The sequence below is a fragment of the Amphibalanus amphitrite genome, unplaced genomic scaffold (assembly GCF_019059575.1).
Source record: "Amphibalanus amphitrite isolate SeventyFive unplaced genomic scaffold, NRLGWU_Aamphi_draft 000004F_arrow, whole genome shotgun sequence".
NCBI lineage: Eukaryota > Metazoa > Arthropoda > Thecostraca > Balanomorpha > Balanidae > Amphibalanus > Amphibalanus amphitrite.
In genome coordinates this window covers 81,335-100,125 of record NW_024881501.1, presented here as the reverse complement: position 1 = coordinate 100,125, position 18,791 = coordinate 81,335, and the positions used below count along the sequence as shown (strand labels likewise).

Sequence of the window (18,791 nt, the reverse complement as noted above, 5' to 3'; positions counted from 1 at the left end):
TACATATATGGGCGTTCACATGCAATAGAGGTCTGCAAATTGCAATTGATCAATGCCATGGGGGTGCATTCATAAGAAACAGGGGCGCCGGCATGGCAAAGAGAGGCTCCTTCAAGTGTCCATAAAAGAGAGACGCCTATGATAAGCGCACATTGTATGCGACAAGGGGGGGACTGTGGGACATATAGGGATGTCTCTGATGACTATACATAGGGCGCTTATGTGCCAAAGAGGGCGCCTATGAAGCTAATGGGGGCACCTGGGAAACGAGGAGGACATTTGTGTAAGGGTTTTCAGGTGTCATGCGCCGCTTGCGGCAAATAGATTAAAAAAAAAACGGAGGGTGAATAAGTTTTAAAATGGTGCGGACTTTCCGCACTGTTCGCTTAAGCGGTTACGCCCCTGGGTACATCTGCCCGATCTCAAGTCAGAAGCTAGATTTGGAGGTCATACTTGAAAGCAGCCAGCAGGACGAGGCAAACGTTGGAGGCCCCTGAAAATAGGAGGCCCCTGGAAAAGGAGGCCCCTTGACAGGGTGGCCCACCCACTTTTCATGACGTTCCTACGCCCGTGGCGTTGTCCACTAGGTGGCGGGGTCATACGATCCAAGTTAGGACAAGGAATTCTCATAATTATTTTGTTATCATGTTTTCCCGTTTTTAAAGTCATTTAAAAGCGCTATTGCAGAAGTAATTTTTCGATTGGCAGCGATTGCAGCCGCCGCATCAGGGTCCGGATCGAGCCGGGGAGCGTATGCCCCGATGACGTCACCGTAGTGTTGCAGATTTGTAACATTAGCGAGCCCGGACGATCTTACCTAACTTATACGGCCTTGCTCTCATTAGCCTGTTCTAAATTGAACACAACGTCCACGAAGAAAAGAGCGGGTATGATCGAAGAAACCATACTGCAATGCTGTGAAACATGCTATCTGCTACTTTGAGTTAAGACGTTTTGGCCTGCCAGCACCCTTCAGCGAACCCCGGACCCCTGTGAATTCGTTGGGCGTTGTCACCAGTTGTTTCCGAGGCGACTACAGACGGACGATGGTAATGCGATGGTAACAGCGGACCTTTGGCCAGCTGGCCTCACTTCCAGAGCGTGGGAGCGGCCGGCGTCCCACGACTCCATGCGCGTCTTCGGCCGCTCAGCCGCGGCGCAGTAGGCGCGCCGCGCGCTGATTGGCCGAGGCGGACAGGGGGTGGATCCACGCCGGCGCGGGAGCTCCCCCCGGCCAACCCCCGGCCGCGCCGTCCCCGGGCCCGTCATTCGTCGTCGGCTGGCGCAGGCTGGAGGAGCGTCGCTGCTGTGCCGTGGTACGGCGTGCTTCTCTCCGACTTGGTCGGGTTGTGAGACCGGGAATAAGCAGAGGTGCTGCTGTCGTTCTCCGACCGGTGAGTACAGACGTCAGCGTTGTGGTTGTGTGTGCGTGTGTGCATTTTGGTCACCCCTGATCGTTGCGTGCCCGATGGAACTGGCCATTCGTTGCAGCTTGCTGGTGAAGTACCTGTTCTCATACTTGCCCACAGCACATTTCTCATGCCCACACATTCACGGCCTTTTTGGGACTTGGCTGGGTGGGTCCTGGACTCCTGGTATTAGGCGGATTCTGTCTATCGCTTATTTATTCCTAAATGCATGACTCGGTGATTTCCTCCTTTGGCACCCTAAAAAAAAACTGAATAAATGCGCTATATGTCATGCCAGCGGCCATTATAGTCTGTTTTTGCTCAAAAGGTGTTTGGCTCCAAGTACTTTTTTCAACTAAGCACGCGTTTTATACAGCAAAACAGGCAAACTTTGAACCTGAGAAAATCGAACGTCGCTCAATTATTACGAGCGAGCGAGCGTAGCGAGCGAAGCGAAGTCTTTTCAATATAACGGAAAAATCTCAGTATGAGCGGCCCGGCCCGGCCTGTAACGCTTTTGAGAGGCTTATATCTCAGCAACCGCTGGACCGATTGGCCTGCGGTCTTTTTTGCTGGGTAGCCCCATCCCTTCTACCCCGTAATTGACTACTTTTGATACATCTCAGTGACCGTCGTGGCACGTGCCACGTGAAAAGTCAAGGGTGTTCAAGCAGTTTTGCAAAAAAATGATTTTGAGAGGCCCATATCTCAGCAGCGGCTTGAGCGATTGTCTTGCGGTCATTTTTATAGGGTAGCTGCATCCCTTCTACCAAAGGTCGGATACTCTTCATCTATGTGAGTGACCCCCACTGCACGTGCAAAATACAACAATAAGAGGTGCCAAATTTGTTCCCATTTCAGTAACTCGGTAATTACTGGGGCGATTTCGCTGAAACTTGGCATACAGGTAGGCACCCACCAGGCAATACATTCCCATGTGTTGCGGTTATGGTGCTGCTGCACGTGCGCACGTGCAGAGGGCGTTTCCAGATCTCGAGAACGGCTGGGCCGATTGCGCTCAAATTTGGCACACGGTTGGGGACCGGCTAGTAGGGTGCCGTGCAAAAGTCATTTTGGATATTTGGACCCCGTTTGCACGTGCGCACGTGCAGAATGCCGCTTCCAGATCTCAGGAACGGCTGGGCCGATTGCGTTCAAATTTGGTACACCGCTAGCGACCGGTTAGAAGGGTGCTTTGCACAAGCCCGTTGGAAGTACCCTCTCGCCCTTCTGCACGTGCAGGGCTCACTATCTCGCTCGCTCGTTCTTCGCCCAAAAGTCGTTTTACTGGTAAGTTATAACAAGTGATTTCTTCCCGATAATTTTCATATGTGCGTTTTTAAGCTGGATATTAGAACACTGGTGATGTCATGCTGTGGAACTGTCTGCAATGTAATGTACATAAAACTAGCACGGACAGAACCGCTTATTAGATTCGTACGTCCAGTGGCGCAGCCAGGATTTCGTTTCGGGGGGTCATCGCCTTCAAAGCGGGCCCCCTAGTGTGCGGCCCCCCCATTTTTCAGAATCTCCATATTTCATACGCATTCTGCTGAGCGGGCCCCTTTAACTGCACGATAACCCTGAGCGAGTTTGAATCAGAAAATTTGGATAGAACCATAGCTCGGTAATCACCCGGTGTTCCATTTTTGCGCAAATTGACCATGACAGAAATAACCGAAGGTTTGTTGTCAATAGTTAAAACACTATTCTTTAGAATTGTGTTTTTCCATTGAAAAACAAATCTGAGTTCCCTGACAATTTGGCAAAAGCTGCCTGAGATCAGTACAACTTGATGCTCTTGAAAACGGCTGCTCCAAAGATTCTGATTTTTTCAGGATTTCTAGTGGGCCAGGTGATCTACGTTCTGGTATGGGTCTCCCCTCCGCGGACCATCTGGTGCACGTGCCACGTGACTTTGAAAATTCCCGTGTTAAGCCAATGGGCAAAATGAAAAAATGCGTTCCACGGCAGATTGCTCGAAAACGATCCAAACGACCCCCCATTTTCTTTCATGCAGATCAACCACCATTCGGTGCACTACCCATGGGTATGTCGCAAAGTGGCCGGAAAAGTCCAGAACCACGTGCCACGTGCCGTTGAAAATGACCCTGCACACCGGAAATTGGGACTTTTGGTCATTTCGGCGCACCCATGATGCATACTATGGCGTGGGTGACCAAACAATGGGTGTCATCCGGTCGGCAGCTGTTTAAGGTGTCGTCCAGTGGGCCAAAGTGGTAGTTTCAAACTTTTGGGATCCACCATTCTGGGGATTCTTTTTGACAATATACTTACGTTTCTTGGCGCAATGTTCAAGTTCATTCCACCCAGCCGGTCGTCAATGCGTAAGGTGACCCAAATGACGATTGACCTGAAGGAAGTTGGGGGCGAGGAACACGCACGTGCCATCCGTTTTTTAATCGGGCGCTTTCATCTAGGAGATTTTTGCAGATATCTTTTTTATTTGTGAAAATGACCATCCTAGCGGTATGCCAGTCGTTGATAAATTATCATCTTGCTGCGGCCGGGCGCTTATTTGCGGTGTTTGCGTTTGGCGGCTGGCGGGCGACTTTTAGTCGTTTTCGGTTAGCAGTTAGCGTCTGTGCGGTGCGGGCGGTTTTATTTTTTTCGGCGTTTCGGCGTTTTTTTCTGTGTGGTTTGTGGCGGTCGGGCGATTTTTTTGCCGTTTGCGTTGGCTTTTCGGCCGTGCGTTTTACACGTTTTGCGGTGTTTACGTTTTGCGGCGGGCGGGCGTTTTGTGTTTTTTTGCGGTATTTGTCTTTGGCGGCGGGCGGGCAGGCGGGCGATGCGGGTTTTTGCGTCGTTTGCGGTGTTAAATTTGTTTGCGGTTGGCGGCCGCTTTTTCGTTTTTTTGCGGTGCTTTTTTTTGGCGGCGGGCGGGCGATTTTTAGGCGTTTTCGGTTGGCGGTTAGCGGGCGTGCGATGCGGGCGGTTTTATTGTTTTGCGGCGTTTTTGCGTTTTTTATTTGCGGTTTGCGGCGTGCGGGCGTTTGTTTATTTTTTTGCGACCTTTGCGTTGCCGTTTTGGATGTGCGTTTTTTCGCGTTTTGCGGTGTTTGCGTTTTGCGGCGGGCGTTTTTCACAATTCAAAGTTCAAACCTTCGGGCCACAGCGCTCCTCGAAAAGCGCTGCCCTCGAGTATGCTACTATGACGTATGAATTCGTATCTTTCGAGGCCGAAATGTGCCCCTTCCGCAACATGCATAACATATAGGCAATCGGAACTGTTGCCTGCTTCTGTCGGACAAGATTTAAGTAGTCCCATGTACCTGTCCTATATCATCTATTGGCTGCTGTAGTAGATTGTGCCTTTATTCCTCTTCATTACGTGAATTCGCTCATAAGAAGTTTTAACCCTCGCCGGCACGGGGGAGGGGGAGGGGTTGATGCAACCCCCTAAGGTTTTTTCACGAATAACTCGCGTAAAAAGCGGCTGATCGCGACGTAACTTTCAGTACCCTCGCGTTGATCAATTTGACACCTACCCTATAAATTTCATGACCCTGACCCAAATGACCTTTGACCTACTTTCCGAGACCATGTTTGGCCAGAATCGCGGTTCGGCGTATGCCGGCTCTCATTAGCCGCACGTTTGCAGTCCTTTCGTGGTTTCAAGCGTTCAAACATGTGATTTGATGTTGCTCCCATGCACAATGGTGATGTCAGGTCAGGTCAGGTCATTGACCTGTGATGACCTCGGTACACTTTTTCAAGTTATGCATGTTTCTAGGCTAGTTTTTTTTTAGCTGAGTTCGATTTTAGCAACCATTTGAACATTTAAGAAGTAGTTTTGGTGCCTTCGTAACATGTTACGAAGCTGTCAGAGGCGGTTGACAAGTAGGTACTACGAATACCCGGCAGGACCCCTACTGGTTGACCTGACCCGACCTGAATGAACTTCAATATCAGGATATGAATTTTATTAGAACCATTCGGAGTCGGAGTCGGAGTTGGAGTCGGAGTCGGAGACGATTTTTGAAGCCGGATTTGGAATCGGAGTCGGAGTCACCCTAAAATCCATCGACTCCGCAGCCCTGGGCCAGACCGTTGCACCTAGTGCGCTGAAATTTGCGCAACTTATAGAACAAGGATGGGCAACGTGCCTGTGAGGGGTCTCAGCTCGATCGGGCTGGCGGTGAGCACATGGCGCGTGCTCAAAAAGTGCGTATTCGCGTCATAGACTTTACATGTATAAATCGGCTTGCAAAATTGAGCGAAAATGGCTAAATTTGCCCGACACGGGTCCGATCTCCGTGCAGTATCTCGGTAACCGTGGGTCCGATCGGCATGGGAAACACAGTATCGTGCATGAGAATCGAACGGGCTATCGAATGGTGAGCGGTGCAGGGATGGCACGCGCCACGTGCGCCCATGAGGGCACTTATGCTTGAAAAATTGACGTTTCGGACGTATTTTGGACTTAATGCTATTTTCGGGTGACTGTCAGACGGAACGGGTGCCGGGTTCAAACACCACCTGTTGGCAAGAGAAATGTACCGCCTCTCATGGAAAAATTGTGAAAAGCTAATTGATCAAAAACAAGGTGGAACAAATCGCTGGAGAAAATGGTATTTGTTCATGACTTACTTAATTACACGGGTATTGCTGCACAACCTGGTACGTTTGACTATTGAAAATGGCATAGTTGGAAATAACATTCAATTTTGTCCAATATCCAATCATCGCTTTTGCATGACGAGCAACAATATTCTGACAAGTATAAATGTTTCAAACCTCTACATAGTAATTCATCAATGGCTTTCATTTTTCAATAACCTACGTCAACCTATGTTATAATACACTTGGCATGTTCTATAGTAGAACGCATGGTTATCAGACACGAGCACCTCGATGCGATGGATATTTTTTCCCAAACCAAAATGCTTAGCTGTCAAAAAGCAATCGACCGAAATGAATACATAACCCACGGACACGACCAACCAAACGCTCACCATCGAAAATACCCCTTGTTCGCGTTGCGGAGCAGGCGGGTCACCCTAGCGGGCCCCATTCACCCGGGGCCCGGGCCCTATCCATACGGGGCCCCGAGCCCTATCCACACGGGGGCCCAGGTCACGTCCACCTGGGCTCCGGGCCCCGTCCACCCGGGGCTCCGGGGCCCGTCCACCAGGGGGCCCGGGCGCCATTCACCCGGGGGTCCGGGTCCCGTCCACCCGGGGCCCGGGGCCGGACCCATCCACCGGGGGGACCGGGCCCCGTCCACCCAGGGGGCCCGGGCCTGTTCTCCCAAGGGCCCGAGCCCGTTCTCCCGGGAGCCAGGCCCCATCCACCCATTCACCGGGTGCCACGGGCCCCATCCACCCGGGGAGCCCGGACCCGTTTTCCCGGGGGCTCGGGGCCCGTTCTTCCGGGGCCCGGACCCATCCGGCGGGGCCCGGCCCGTTCTCCCGGGCCCCATCCACCCGGGGGGCCCGGACCCGTTCTCCCGGGGGCCCGGGCCCCATCCACCCGGGGGCCCGGGCCCATCCACCCAGGGGGCCCGGGCCCATCCACCCAGGGGGCCCGGGCCCGTTCTCCCGGGGCCCCGGGCCCGTTCTCCCGGGGCCCCGGGCCCCATCCACCCGGGGGCCCAGATCTGTTCTCCCGGGAGCCCGGACCCCATCCACCGGGGGCCCGGGTCCTATCCACCCGGGGGCCCGGACCCATCCACGGGAGGCCCGGGCCCATCCACCGGGGGCCCGGGCCCATCCACCCGGGGCCCGGGCCCCGTCCACCTGGGGCCCCAGACCGACCCCTCACCCGTGGTGTCCCAGTAGGCATTTCTCGAAGCGGGCTCGTCCGATTAGATTAGGACCTCTCTCCTCTCTCTCTCTCTCTCTCTCTCTCTCTCTCTCTCTCTCTCTCTCTCTCTCTCTCTCTCTCTCTCTCTCTCTCTCTCTCGAGCGGGCCCCTGACAGAAATTTCGGGGGGTCAGCTGACCCTCTGACCCCCCCCCCCTGGCTGCGCCACTGCGTACGTCACTAACAGTGAAAGAAATTCGCTGAAAATTCGTGCTTTCGTATGGACATTGGGTGCCAGCTGCCACGAGTGACGTTATCATAATTCATAGCATGCTAATTTTTGTAGACATAATTTCCATGTATTTACCAAGCACAATTTGAATTCGAGCATTTCTACGGCAGAGGTGGAGATCTCGGGGGTCGGGGGGGGGGGGTCAGGACCCCCCTGAAAACGAATTACTGCTATGTAAGTCAATGGTACTGCATGCAGCCCGCCTCCATCTGCCCGGCCTGGACCCCCCCCCCCCTGAAATTTTGCAGATCTCCACCCCTGTTCTACGGTAAGAAATTCTTAGCCAGACGCTGGAGTTGTCAAAACTCACGTCAGAACTTCGATAATGAACTTGGAGCCAAACACCTTTTGAATAAAAACAGACTATAACTTCCTTGTTGATATCATGTCACATGGTTATCCAGTCTCAAAAGCCTCCTGTCATGAAAGTTATATTTTACGGCTCTCCGTGAGTCGGGGCGAAAAATTGTCATAATCCCAGGGGGTGCTTTTCTAGCATCTGGCGAATGGAAGCTTCGAATTCTTGCGTAGAAAAGCATGTGTAGGTACGTTTTCCAAGCAGCATCACTCTCCTCGCGGCTTACGCAAAGCAGTTTGTGTCTCAGGCGTAAATTAAGCACCCCTGGAGCACTATTGCACGGTGACTTTTGAATTTCAGGGGGTGCTTGAGCACCCCCAAAACCCATAATTCTCCACCCCTGCCGTGAATTTTGCCAGGTCAGGCTTATTTGATGTCAATTCCTTTTTAATTCCCTGGAGTCCGGAATAAGTTTGAGTTACGCTACCGAAATTACGGAGCATCATTTGATAGCAACGACAAATCCTCGAGTAAGGACCAATCAGCGTCATTTGCGTTTTTGAAGTCATCGTAATTCAAGTTCGTAATATCTGTGATGTAATGGACGCATAAATTTGTTGCGTGAATTTTTGGATTCGAAGATAAAGTTATTGTCAGTTTTGATCTTAACGTTAACGATATTTAGCCCTGTGAGGGAAAATGAAGAGCATCAAGAAGAAAAAAGGCAAATCTTCTGTACGAATTGCTTCTTTGCGGTCTTGACTGTCGTAATTTCGTATAACAATCGCGCCGCGCCACTTCGTAGTTTCTTCAGATTGCCTGGCTGGTGTTCTCAATAAATTAGTTTGATATACTCGTAATGCAATCAATGATGTGGTGGCGCCTTCATCTACAAGCATGTTTAATGGCAGGTTAGGCCAAAACAGGGCCGAGGAACATGTTTCCTCATCGCCGTGGAATGGATATGGCAGCACTGGCTGAAGTTCAGCTGCAGAAAACGGCTATCAAATGCAAAATGGTTTTCACGCATTTCAGTCCATCGTATGTTGACGGTCCAAAGAATCATTTTGTCGACTCGGATACACGTTTGTTGGCACTGGTATCACTGTCAATGTTACCAAATGCCGTGAATAGAATAGTACGGCATTTTAGGTATAAGATTTGGCCCTGCAGGGCCCAATCTTATAAAATAGAATAGAATAGAATAGTACGGCATTTTATTCTATTTACGGCATTTGGTAACATTAACAGTGATACCAGTGCTGACAAACGGTTATCCGAGTCAACGAAATGATTCTGTGAACCGTCAACATACGATGGACTGAAATGCGTGAAAACAATTTTGCATTTGATAGCCGTTTTCTGCAGCTGAAATTCAGCCAGTGCTGCCATATCCATTCCACGGCGTTTATAAGATTGAGCCCTCGGAGGAGTGGTATCAGTTATGAGCCGTATGCCGTTTCTCAGCACGGCGGCGCCCGGCCCAATTTTGCTCGAGCGGTAGTCTGGCTACAGATGCGTGTATCGAGGGTTCGCATCCCGAAAGTGCTGCGTAGTTTCAATGGAATTCAGTTTTTAGTGCTTGTGCAATATGCATGGAGCATGTGTACTTGAAAATAGCAGAGAATAGCCTTTCATAATTTCAAGGAGAGTTCATTACGAAAGTTTTCTTATGAATTTTAGCTTAACCCGGCAGGCGGTGGGCCTCCCACTTCCCAGCCACCTTCCGCGCGGTGGGGGGGGGGGGCATTTTTTGGCCCCCGCCGTATCTCCGAAACTACTAGACGGATCCGGAAAATTCAAATGGCGTTCGATAGCCCTGTCAAATTTGTTGAGGGAACCTAAATTTCATTGACCTCGGGGTCACCGATGACGTCACAGGTCAGGTCAAAGATAAAATGTTTCACCGTTCACGGGGCTTCTAGGGAAAGCGCTATAACACCGAGTAAAACGCATTTTGTCGAAAATCAGCGATAAGGCGTCAGTTGTCTAGTACATATGTTGCTATTAGAGGTCACTAGTCATACCAGGTCAGGTCACCAAAGGTCACCAAAGGTCACCACATGAGCCCAACTTTACTAAGGTTAACCGATGCATGTTTTATGGCCAGTTTTTCATTTCCAACTCAATGGTGTTGGTTATAAGACCATCAGGTACGGTTTAGGTCACTTTCTGGTGGAGGTCAGGTCAAGGTCAGGTCAAAAAAGGTCAAATTTCAAAGTTGATATTTTTGCATAAAATAGGTATCGATTCGATGCAGCTCGTCACGGGGAGTCTAATGGTGGTCTTTGTTTTGCGCTACGAGGTCTAGAATTGCTAAAAAATTGAGTTTGAAAATTTGACGTCATCAATTTTGAACAGTTTTTTTCGCCATAACTTGGCCAAAAAAATAGGTATCGATCTCAAATTTGGTATGCAGATAGAAGGCGGTAGGGACTATCATATATTCCTTTTTTCGAAATTCAAAAAACTTTTTGGATTTTTCGGCTATTATATTCCAAAGATCTATTTTTTTATTTTCGGGGTCAAAATAAAAAAATCGAAAAACCGAAATAGCAGTTTTGTAGCGCTTTTGATTCCACACCTTTTATGCCATAAACATTTTTCTGTATCTCTAAAGCTGTAGGCCTGACAGCTCTTCCCGCGAAACCTTTTTTTTGGGTCGAAAATGGCAAAAATGACGTCACAAAAATGACGTCATTAGCGGCCAACCTATCATAGCCTTTGGAAAAAATTTTGGTCACCATGTGCGCTAGCTGCTCCCGGGAGGGTACTGAAAGTTTTGTGACGATCAGCGCAGCGGTTCTCGAGATATATGGAAAAAACTAAAGGGGGGGGGGGGGCAAAAAAATGCCCCCCCACCGCCTGGAAGGTTAAAAACGTTGACTACGTTTCCATGGCATAAGTTCAGCCGGTGTTGAAAAAATGAATTTGCTCCATCTCATCAATTAGACATAATTAAAAAAAATGTAAATGTTGAACTAGGTACAGGCTTAAACCATATATATGCTCACTTTTTGCATATTGTGAATAATATCCGAGAAAAACGCACGTGAAATTTCGCTATATCGATTTAGACGTCATAGAAACGTAGTGATTATGTTGTTGTCATTAGCCAAGATTCTTACAGATAAGATTGGGACATCAGTCGCGTTGAAACACTTTGAAAGAGGCATTTGTAGTAAATTTGTTTACAAAAATAATTAAATGATATTTGAAATTGACAAATGCATTTTTACTCACAATCTCAAACAAAAGTTTAATTTATTCGCGTTTCATTAATTTAGCCAGCTGGCAACCATCACCCATCGTCCTGGATGCAGTCGAACTTGGCGCACTCGGATAGTGTTCGAAATTTGTGACGCTTACTTGTTGCTATGGCGACAGGGCAGTATCTACGCTTTTCATTCGTCAACAAGTGCTTGCAGACCTGCCGCTCATACTTTTGAACACATTCTTTATGCGTCAGTTTCACGGATGGAAAATAAAAAGCTATACCAAAATAAATCAAAAGGAAAGCGACTCACTGCTAAATTAAATTCTATCGATTGTCACAAATGCGCTTATGTTTTACTGCGAGGATGATTGCTATTTTCTCAAGACTCAAATTATAACAAAGTGAATGAATGTGCCGTACGCGACTGTTCAGAAGGAGAAAACACATAGCTGACGCCACATGCCCGTTAATGACGCTGATTGCTCACGGTGCCCGCTTGACCGCCTGCCCTGACCCCACCGCCGCGTCCCACCCCGCCTCAGTCCTCTCCCCAACCGGGCGGGCGCGGCGGCCTGCGGCTGACCTACCCCTCCCCCCCCTACCCAGCGTTTGCGGCGGATCCCTCCCTGCAAGCGGCGCCATAGATTTAAGTGCATAACACTTTTGCGCCAATTGCTTGTTATTCATGAATTTTATGTTCTAGTGTGAATACATGGTCTCTCTCTCTCTCTCTCTCTCTCTCTCTCTCTCTCTCTCTCTCTCTCTCTCTCTCTCTCTCTCTCTCTCCCTCCCCTGCCCTCCCCTCCCCGCCCCACCGAGGCGGGCTCCGTCCTCTCACCGTCCGGCGGCCGACACCCCCCCCCCCCCCCTCCCCGCTGCTCACTGATGGTACCCCATCTCCCCCGACGTGTCCAATTCACTGCGCCGCGGCCGGGTGGCAGTCACCGAGCCGCGTCGTCTCGTGTTTCGCCGCCGCGCGAGACGGCCTGCTCCTAAACTACTAATTGAAATGGGTCCGTTTCCGCCCGGCTCTAATTGTTTTCGGACGGGGGACGGGCGGCCGGGCGACGGACCGATCTGACCCGGATGGCGTGCGTACTGCGTAGGGAAGGCGGGTCAAACGGCCCAGTGGGGGCAAGACGGACGACCAACTGTATTTCGGCGCCCAACGCCGTATATAGTTGGCAGAATGATTAGCCGTGATCGGTAACTTTGAAAAGATGTCAGACAGTCAGAGGGTGTCTCGTGTTTCTCTGTCAGACAGTCAGAGGGTGTCTGACAGTCTTCGGCCTTCGCCAATGTTGATCTTTGAGGATTTTAGCCTCTAAGGCTGTTTGATAATAACCTTTGGGCTCCCTTAGAGCCGAGCCTAAAAAAATTATTTGCTGCACAGCAATGTCTTAATAATCGACAAAACCTTGACACCCCATGACGTCATGTCTCCTGAGCCCTCCCTATGTGGCAGCATAAAATTGAAGCTCCTGTCGGCGCCTGTCGTGCATTATTAATTTTACTTTGCACTTAACTGTAAGGAAGAATGTTATATCCACAAGAGAGACAAGGTTTTGTAATAATCGGCTATTTAACATGCAAATCATGATGAGCGTGCTACCAAACGTCTTAGTCAAAAAATTAAAATAGATAGATCTGAGCTGACGTCACACATTCAGAGGGGGCATTCTAATGCATTAGCCCCTCTGAATCCAAGTGCTACAACTTCGAAATTAAATATTTTTGATTTGAGGCATTTCTCGATCTTGTGAGTGCTCAAACCGGTAAGTGCAAGCCAGGGACCCCATTTTGGCTACCTCGACTCAAAACTAATGTTAAGGTGGGATGGTCACTCTTAACTTCGTTGCCATGAATGTGCTTTTTCATTACATTTCTGAGCAGTCTGTATAGGAGGTGACTGAGGCCTCAATCCCTAATTCTTCATCCCAAAATTGCCGAATTTCAACAAGGCGGGCGGCCCTCCAAAGTTTACCAGTCTGCCACCTATGAGAACTTATCTTCTATCGACCTAAGATTTTTCATTTGCGGGGGAAATGAGCCGCCACATAGTAAAAATGGACCATATGGACCACATCGGTACGTCTTAAACCCAAATCTAAATTTTGAATGCTCGCCGTTGGCGAGCTGCATTAGACCCCAGTCACTGCTGAATATCAACATCCGCTTGCCTTGGTAGCCGTCATCCTCTGCACTATCATACAGGAGGAAACGCTCTGGTGGCTGATCGGGTTTTGGTTTCGTCAGACGGTCTTCGTTGGCGATCCCGAGCACGGCCCGTTTGAAAACCCGGCCCGTATTAATGCTGCCCGGCCCGCTTTAATACTGACCGGAAACCTGGCCCGTATTAATACGGCCACCGGTCAGCATTAATGCGGGCCGCCTGGCGGTCAGCATTAATACGGGCCGGGCAGTATTAATACAGCCCACTTTTTTCCTCACGGCCATATGAAAACTCGGGCCATATCAAAACTAGCCAACTAGTCTCTATTCCATGTCTTAGCAAATGCTGCTTAGGCCTGCAGTGGTCTTAATGTCTTTTATACTTTTTGACTGTTGGCTAGTAAATGTTTACTTATTATTAGTAACTTACTTATTAGTAACTTATTAGTAACTTAACTTAGTAACTTAGTAGTTTACTTATTATTGCACGTTCTGCTCTTGTGGCAACGCGAGGAGCACATTCGTCCGCTGCTGACACATTTGCAGCGCCCACGGCACACACGTTTGCAGGTGCACTTGAGTATCCCTTGACCGGTGCCCCCCCGACGCACGCCGCGCTGCCTCCCTCAATGTCACCGGTTCGCCATCCGGGATGAACTCTGGCGTGAGAAAGTCGACGTCTGATGGAGTGAGTGACGCACGACTGTAAACTCCGGAAAGGCGACCGTACTCTGTACCCAAGGTGTATCCGTCTTCGCGAACCTGAAACATAATAGCGGTCTTACACAGCGCCACATCATTCAGATATGGTGTGAGAGACTAAAAGGGTCGTCAAACGATTAAAAGACAAGTGGTGAGTACCTACGAGCCGAACATGTGGAAACATACTATGCCCAGAGAGAAACCAATGCAATACTATGTTCCCCTCCCTTACCTCCCCTTGCACAAATGGGTTCGATAAATGCAGGTGAAGGTGTCTACTAGCGATATCGACCAGCAATGACTTGAAACAAAATTGACATCCAGATTGAACGGCTAAGTGCCTACCAAAATGGTAATTAACGTCAATACAAACGACCCATTTTATTTGAAAGATTGAATCAAAACAAGCACATCCATGCGCATAAAACGACTTGTGCATATTACCCTGCTTTGTCCAAAACAATAGTGCCTTACCTCAGTTATAATTACCAAAATGTTTGGTGGCTGGTTCCTGGCACGGTCTACGTCGGGTATGCCGAGCCTCACGGTTTGGCCGACAAGGAGGCGAGACTGCCGCGATCTACGCAGCATCTTGGCCGCCTGCTGCTGTTGCGCTGCTGATGCCTCTCTGCGGTGACGTTTCGCTGACTTTGCTTTTTGACAGAGCCTGCAGGAGCTGTCCTCCTGCTGTACCCGCAGCCCACAGGAGACACATTGCAGGCCGCTAGGTCCTGGCTGCGGCTCAGCCGATCCAGACGTTGGATGATGCGTGGGCTGAGATGACGGCGACCTCCTGTTCGGTGACTGCGACGGCGACGGCGATCCCCTTCCCGTTGACGGTGGGAGCGACTCCCTGTCCGGCGGCTGGAACAGCGATCCCCTGTCCGGTGGAGGTGGCGGCGACTCACTGTCCGGTGGCGGTGGCGGAGACGATGACGGCGACCCTGTTCCCGGTGGTGGCTGCCTCGCTGCAGTCGGCGAGGTCGGCGGCCTGCTGACCGACGGGCAGTCCGCACTGACTGGCGGTGAGTCGTCGCGACGAGACGGTCCTGCTGCTGCGAGATCTTCGAGCTCCTGCTGAGTTCTCAGGGTTTTTGCGATGCTCCTGGGAATTTTCAGGGGGCGTCGAAGTCTAGTTCCTACCAACCTGGCACTCCCATGCCTACGTCACCACGAGGACGCCCGAGGGCATTTACATGTTGAAGATAGGGAAAATGCCATAGTTTAGAGCCGCCTGAAGGGCAACCTTGAGATAGATGATAATGTAAATGTGTGCTAATATGATCATCAACATGTTATTTATCCAAATCCAGGGCCAATTAATCGATAACTTGTCACGCTTTCCAGTGGTGATGCGCTAACTTTCGTGGTTCTTGCAGCCAATAAGGGTGTTTCATAGTGCGATTCAGCCGCATTATCGACTTTAATGCCATAAACCGCCACGGAACATATGATTTGCAGCTCCCTGGCGTTATAGCTGCCAGTAGGGCTCCGGAGTCGGAGTCATGAAGTCGGTCGGAGTTGACAGTTCTGACCTGAGTCGTCGAGTCAGTGTCAGAGTCGATTTTAAAAGCTGGAGTCTGAGTCAGTCACCGAAATTCGATCCCCTCCGCAGACCTTTCAGGGTTCCGTAGTCGGAGTTGTAGTCGGTTGGAGTTGACAGTTCTGCCCAGAGTCAGAGTCAGAGTCGAATTTGAAAGCCAGAGTCGGAGTCGGAGTCACCAAAAATCCATTGCCTCCGCAGACCTGCTAGGGCTGTGCAGTCGGAGTCGGTCGGAGCCGACATTTGAAATCAAAGTCAGAGTTGATTTTTGAAAGTCTGAGTCAGAGTCGGAGTCATCAAGAAACCCATCGACGATCCGCAGTACCATGCAGTAAGGGCGCTGCCGATCGATGCCCTGATCGAATTGCCTATGAATTGAATGAATAGATGACAATTAATTAGGTAGGTACCTTCTTTTATTCATCCCCTGCCACTTGGAGGACTTAATTTCAGTAGAAAAAGACGCATTATTTGTTGGTTTATTTATTGACAAATATTTTTTGAGCAGTTAGGGATACAGACACAAAAAACAATGATAGCACCTCGCTGGTGCAAATAATTGCTAGATAGATGTTGAAATGTGTTGCCATTGAAGAATCTACTGATTTTCCTGGCGGCTCTCGTTTTCAAGTAAGTCTACTGGTCTTGTAAGATCTCTTGATTGCTCACCGATCTGGCGTCTTCCAAGGTTTTCTGAAAGCTGATCAAACGTTACCATGGCTGCTCTTGATTACATGGCGCTTGCTGGTTCTGGGTTCTTAATTAGTGGTTCTTGCGTCTGATGCTGTTGCTTCATGTTCCATAATCCATCACATCACATAACATTTTTCTACCTTTTATTTCACTATCAGTCGACTTGCATTTACCCCTGTGGCCTGCTCGCCCTTTTATTTCCACGCTAGAATCTCCCAATTATTGAAAACCTTCGGATAAAAAAGCAAGAAAAGTATGTCAAGTTAAATAATTGAGACGGTCCTAGAAAACCAGAAAAAAAAATCAAAAAGCCTGTCCATCTCACTTCCCTCACTTCATAACAAAAACCAGGCAGCAAAACATGCGAAAGAGTCCTTAGCAACGCCCTAGCAACGCATTTGTCTGAAGTGCGCAATATGTGTCACATCTGGAAAATTTAGTAGCTACTTGATTATTCAACTAGAGTTGGGCTATATAAGCTAGGCTTTTATATAAAAAATAAGTGTTTGCTTATCGAATTTATAGCTACTGGTTGCTTAACTTCGAAATAATGATTTATTACAGAAAAAGCTTGTTTGCGACATATTTGTAAAGAAACAACGGAAATAGCTTTGACTCGTGCGCTATTCTAGTACATTTTTGGTAGAAAACTTCGTCCAACCTTATGTTTTAGGGCCTTGGGAATTTTGGAGTCGCGAAGTCCGAGATGAGGTTTCTGTCCAAAGGTCGCTTCGAAAGGGGTCCTTTTGATTCCCTCGTGGACCTGCAACGGGTGTTGAAATGCATCGTCAGAGAGCTTTTACACGAAGCATCATTGATGACAGAAGATGAGCTTAAAAGACCAACACTAGACATGCTATGGCTTAATAAAAAATGGATTTATATATAAATATGCAACTTCGTGAAACAAAATCGTTAACACCTATTATTATTAGCAGCCTCCTGCCTCCTGGGCCCAATCTTACCAATGCCGTAAATAGGATTTGGCAGCACTGGCTGGAGTTAACGGCTCTCATATCAAAGATATCCCTTTTATTTGCACCCAGCTAATCTTGTCCAATGATTTTGATAGCGTGAATGATTATAAATGTTGCCTGAACGAATGAATAAGTGAAGGGGGAATAGTTCTGAATGTTACCAAATGCCGTGAATGCGCATTCACAGCATTTGGTAAGATTGGGCCCTGGATACACCTATTTGTGGCAGGGGCTGACGTAAACCGACCCATTGCCACCAAAAGGCTTTAATGGCATGCGAAGTGAATGTCTGCAATGCATCAAATGCCATGGATAACGAACGACACACTGTTTAATCTCAGAGTTATGAATTAATGCGGTAAGGGTGTTTTTATCTGAAATTAAGCAATGAGGTTGTTTTACCTGCGTGTTCATCGCCCACTGAACAAATCGGAGGCCCTCAGGCCATTTGCAGCCAGGGTTTTCTGGCAGCCATCACCTCAGCTTCTCCTGCACCACTCTGTTGCTGCGCTCCACTGATCCCTGCAGGAGAAACGTGGAAACGTAATATACGTGCAATGTACGTACAGGTCACCGCGTGCAATGTACAGGTCACCGCTAAAGTAATGTGGGGTTCTACTGTGATCGAACAAAACATAGCGCCATTCCTTGACGGTAATATATATCGTCAAAAGCGAGGATCGCACAGCTTCGTATTTCAGATTGACAACTTTCTCTAATGTGTCACCATTCTACCTGCCACAGCATGCTCGTTATCATCGAAAAACTGAAATATCGAGCCCCTTGGAGCACCCCGGAGTCATGTTTCTGTGACCGCCACTGAACACAGAGTTGTAAACCTACGCGCGTGCGTACTACACAATAGTAAGGAGTCATTGCTTGACCCTCCAGTAGAGAGTAGCCCTGCCATTGATGATCCGGACACTATAAGCATCGGCCGATAGGAGCTGCTCTCTGACAGGCGAGGAGGGGGAGGGTCTGAGGTGGGGAGGGGTTGACCGCGGGGCTACTGGCCGGTGCAGTGGGAGGGGTGGGTGGAGGTAGGGTGACAGGGACACTTTTTTTTACTTTTTTAAATTTATATTTATGGAAGGGTGCAATGTAATTGCAGTCACACTTGTATTTTTTAGCGATTGCAATTTGAATTGGTGATCATTCCGTACACGGTCTGAAGCTATCGGGATAAATAATTGAAATACCTGGGTGAATTGCGCCACCCATGTGCCGATGAGTTTGAATTTTTCCGCTTTGCGATAAAAAAAAAACAACTGTTTTGCAAGTAGGGCGGCTTCCGTTGACCAAACGTTTATTGTCATCTGAAAGGGCGGCGACCACCTCCCCGTCCCTCCTCGACCCCTCCCCTTTATTTACAGGACGGAGTCCCGTCCCTCACCGCCGACTGGTCATGTGATTGGCCTCGCCCGAGGCCCAGCCGACTGACCGAGCGCGGTAGGCGTCATGCCATGCTGTTTTAAAGGGACTATCCCACCTTTAACATGGGGTTTGAGTTGAGATAGCCAAGTTTGCGGCGAGGTTCAGAAACCACTATCTATCTAGGTTGCAACCCCCGCGGCCTCTTGGTGTTGAAGAAATTCGTTCCCTTCATTTGAAAATGGGCCTTGTACAAGGCCCTATCTTCAACATGGAGCGACCGTTAGTGTGACGTCACCTCGTTTAGTCATTCTGATTTAAATGGGTTTGTTCGTTGAAAAATCGCTTAAAA

General features: G+C 49.1%; 1 protein-coding gene across 1 annotated transcript; it reads right to left on the bottom strand.

Moving 5' to 3' along the window:
• Window positions 1–13,611: 13,611 nt before the first annotated feature.
• On the bottom strand, window positions 13,612–17,528 carry LOC122373839 (serine/arginine repetitive matrix protein 1-like). Its single transcript, XM_043352255.1, has 4 exons — window positions 17,471–17,528; window positions 16,777–16,854; window positions 14,330–14,968; window positions 13,612–13,915 (listed from the first exon to the last, which is right to left on the bottom strand). The coding sequence occupies exons 1-4, from the start codon at window positions 17,480–17,482 to the stop codon at window positions 13,634–13,636; spliced, it is 1,011 nt and encodes a 336-aa protein (XP_043208190.1). The 5' UTR covers window positions 17,483–17,528; the 3' UTR covers window positions 13,612–13,633.
• Between the last annotated feature and the right edge of the window lie 1,263 nt (window positions 17,529–18,791).

Coding starts and splice junctions, on each gene's coding strand:
- LOC122373839 (XM_043352255.1), bottom strand. Junction 14,969..16,776: donor TCGGACTTCGCGACTCCAAA/ATTCCCAAGGCC, acceptor CGCCCCCTGAAA/ATTCCCAGGAGCATCGCAAA. Junction 13,916..14,329: donor TTTTGGTAATTATAACTGAG/GTAAGGCACTAT, acceptor ATTATGTTTCAG/GTTCGCGAAGACGGATACAC.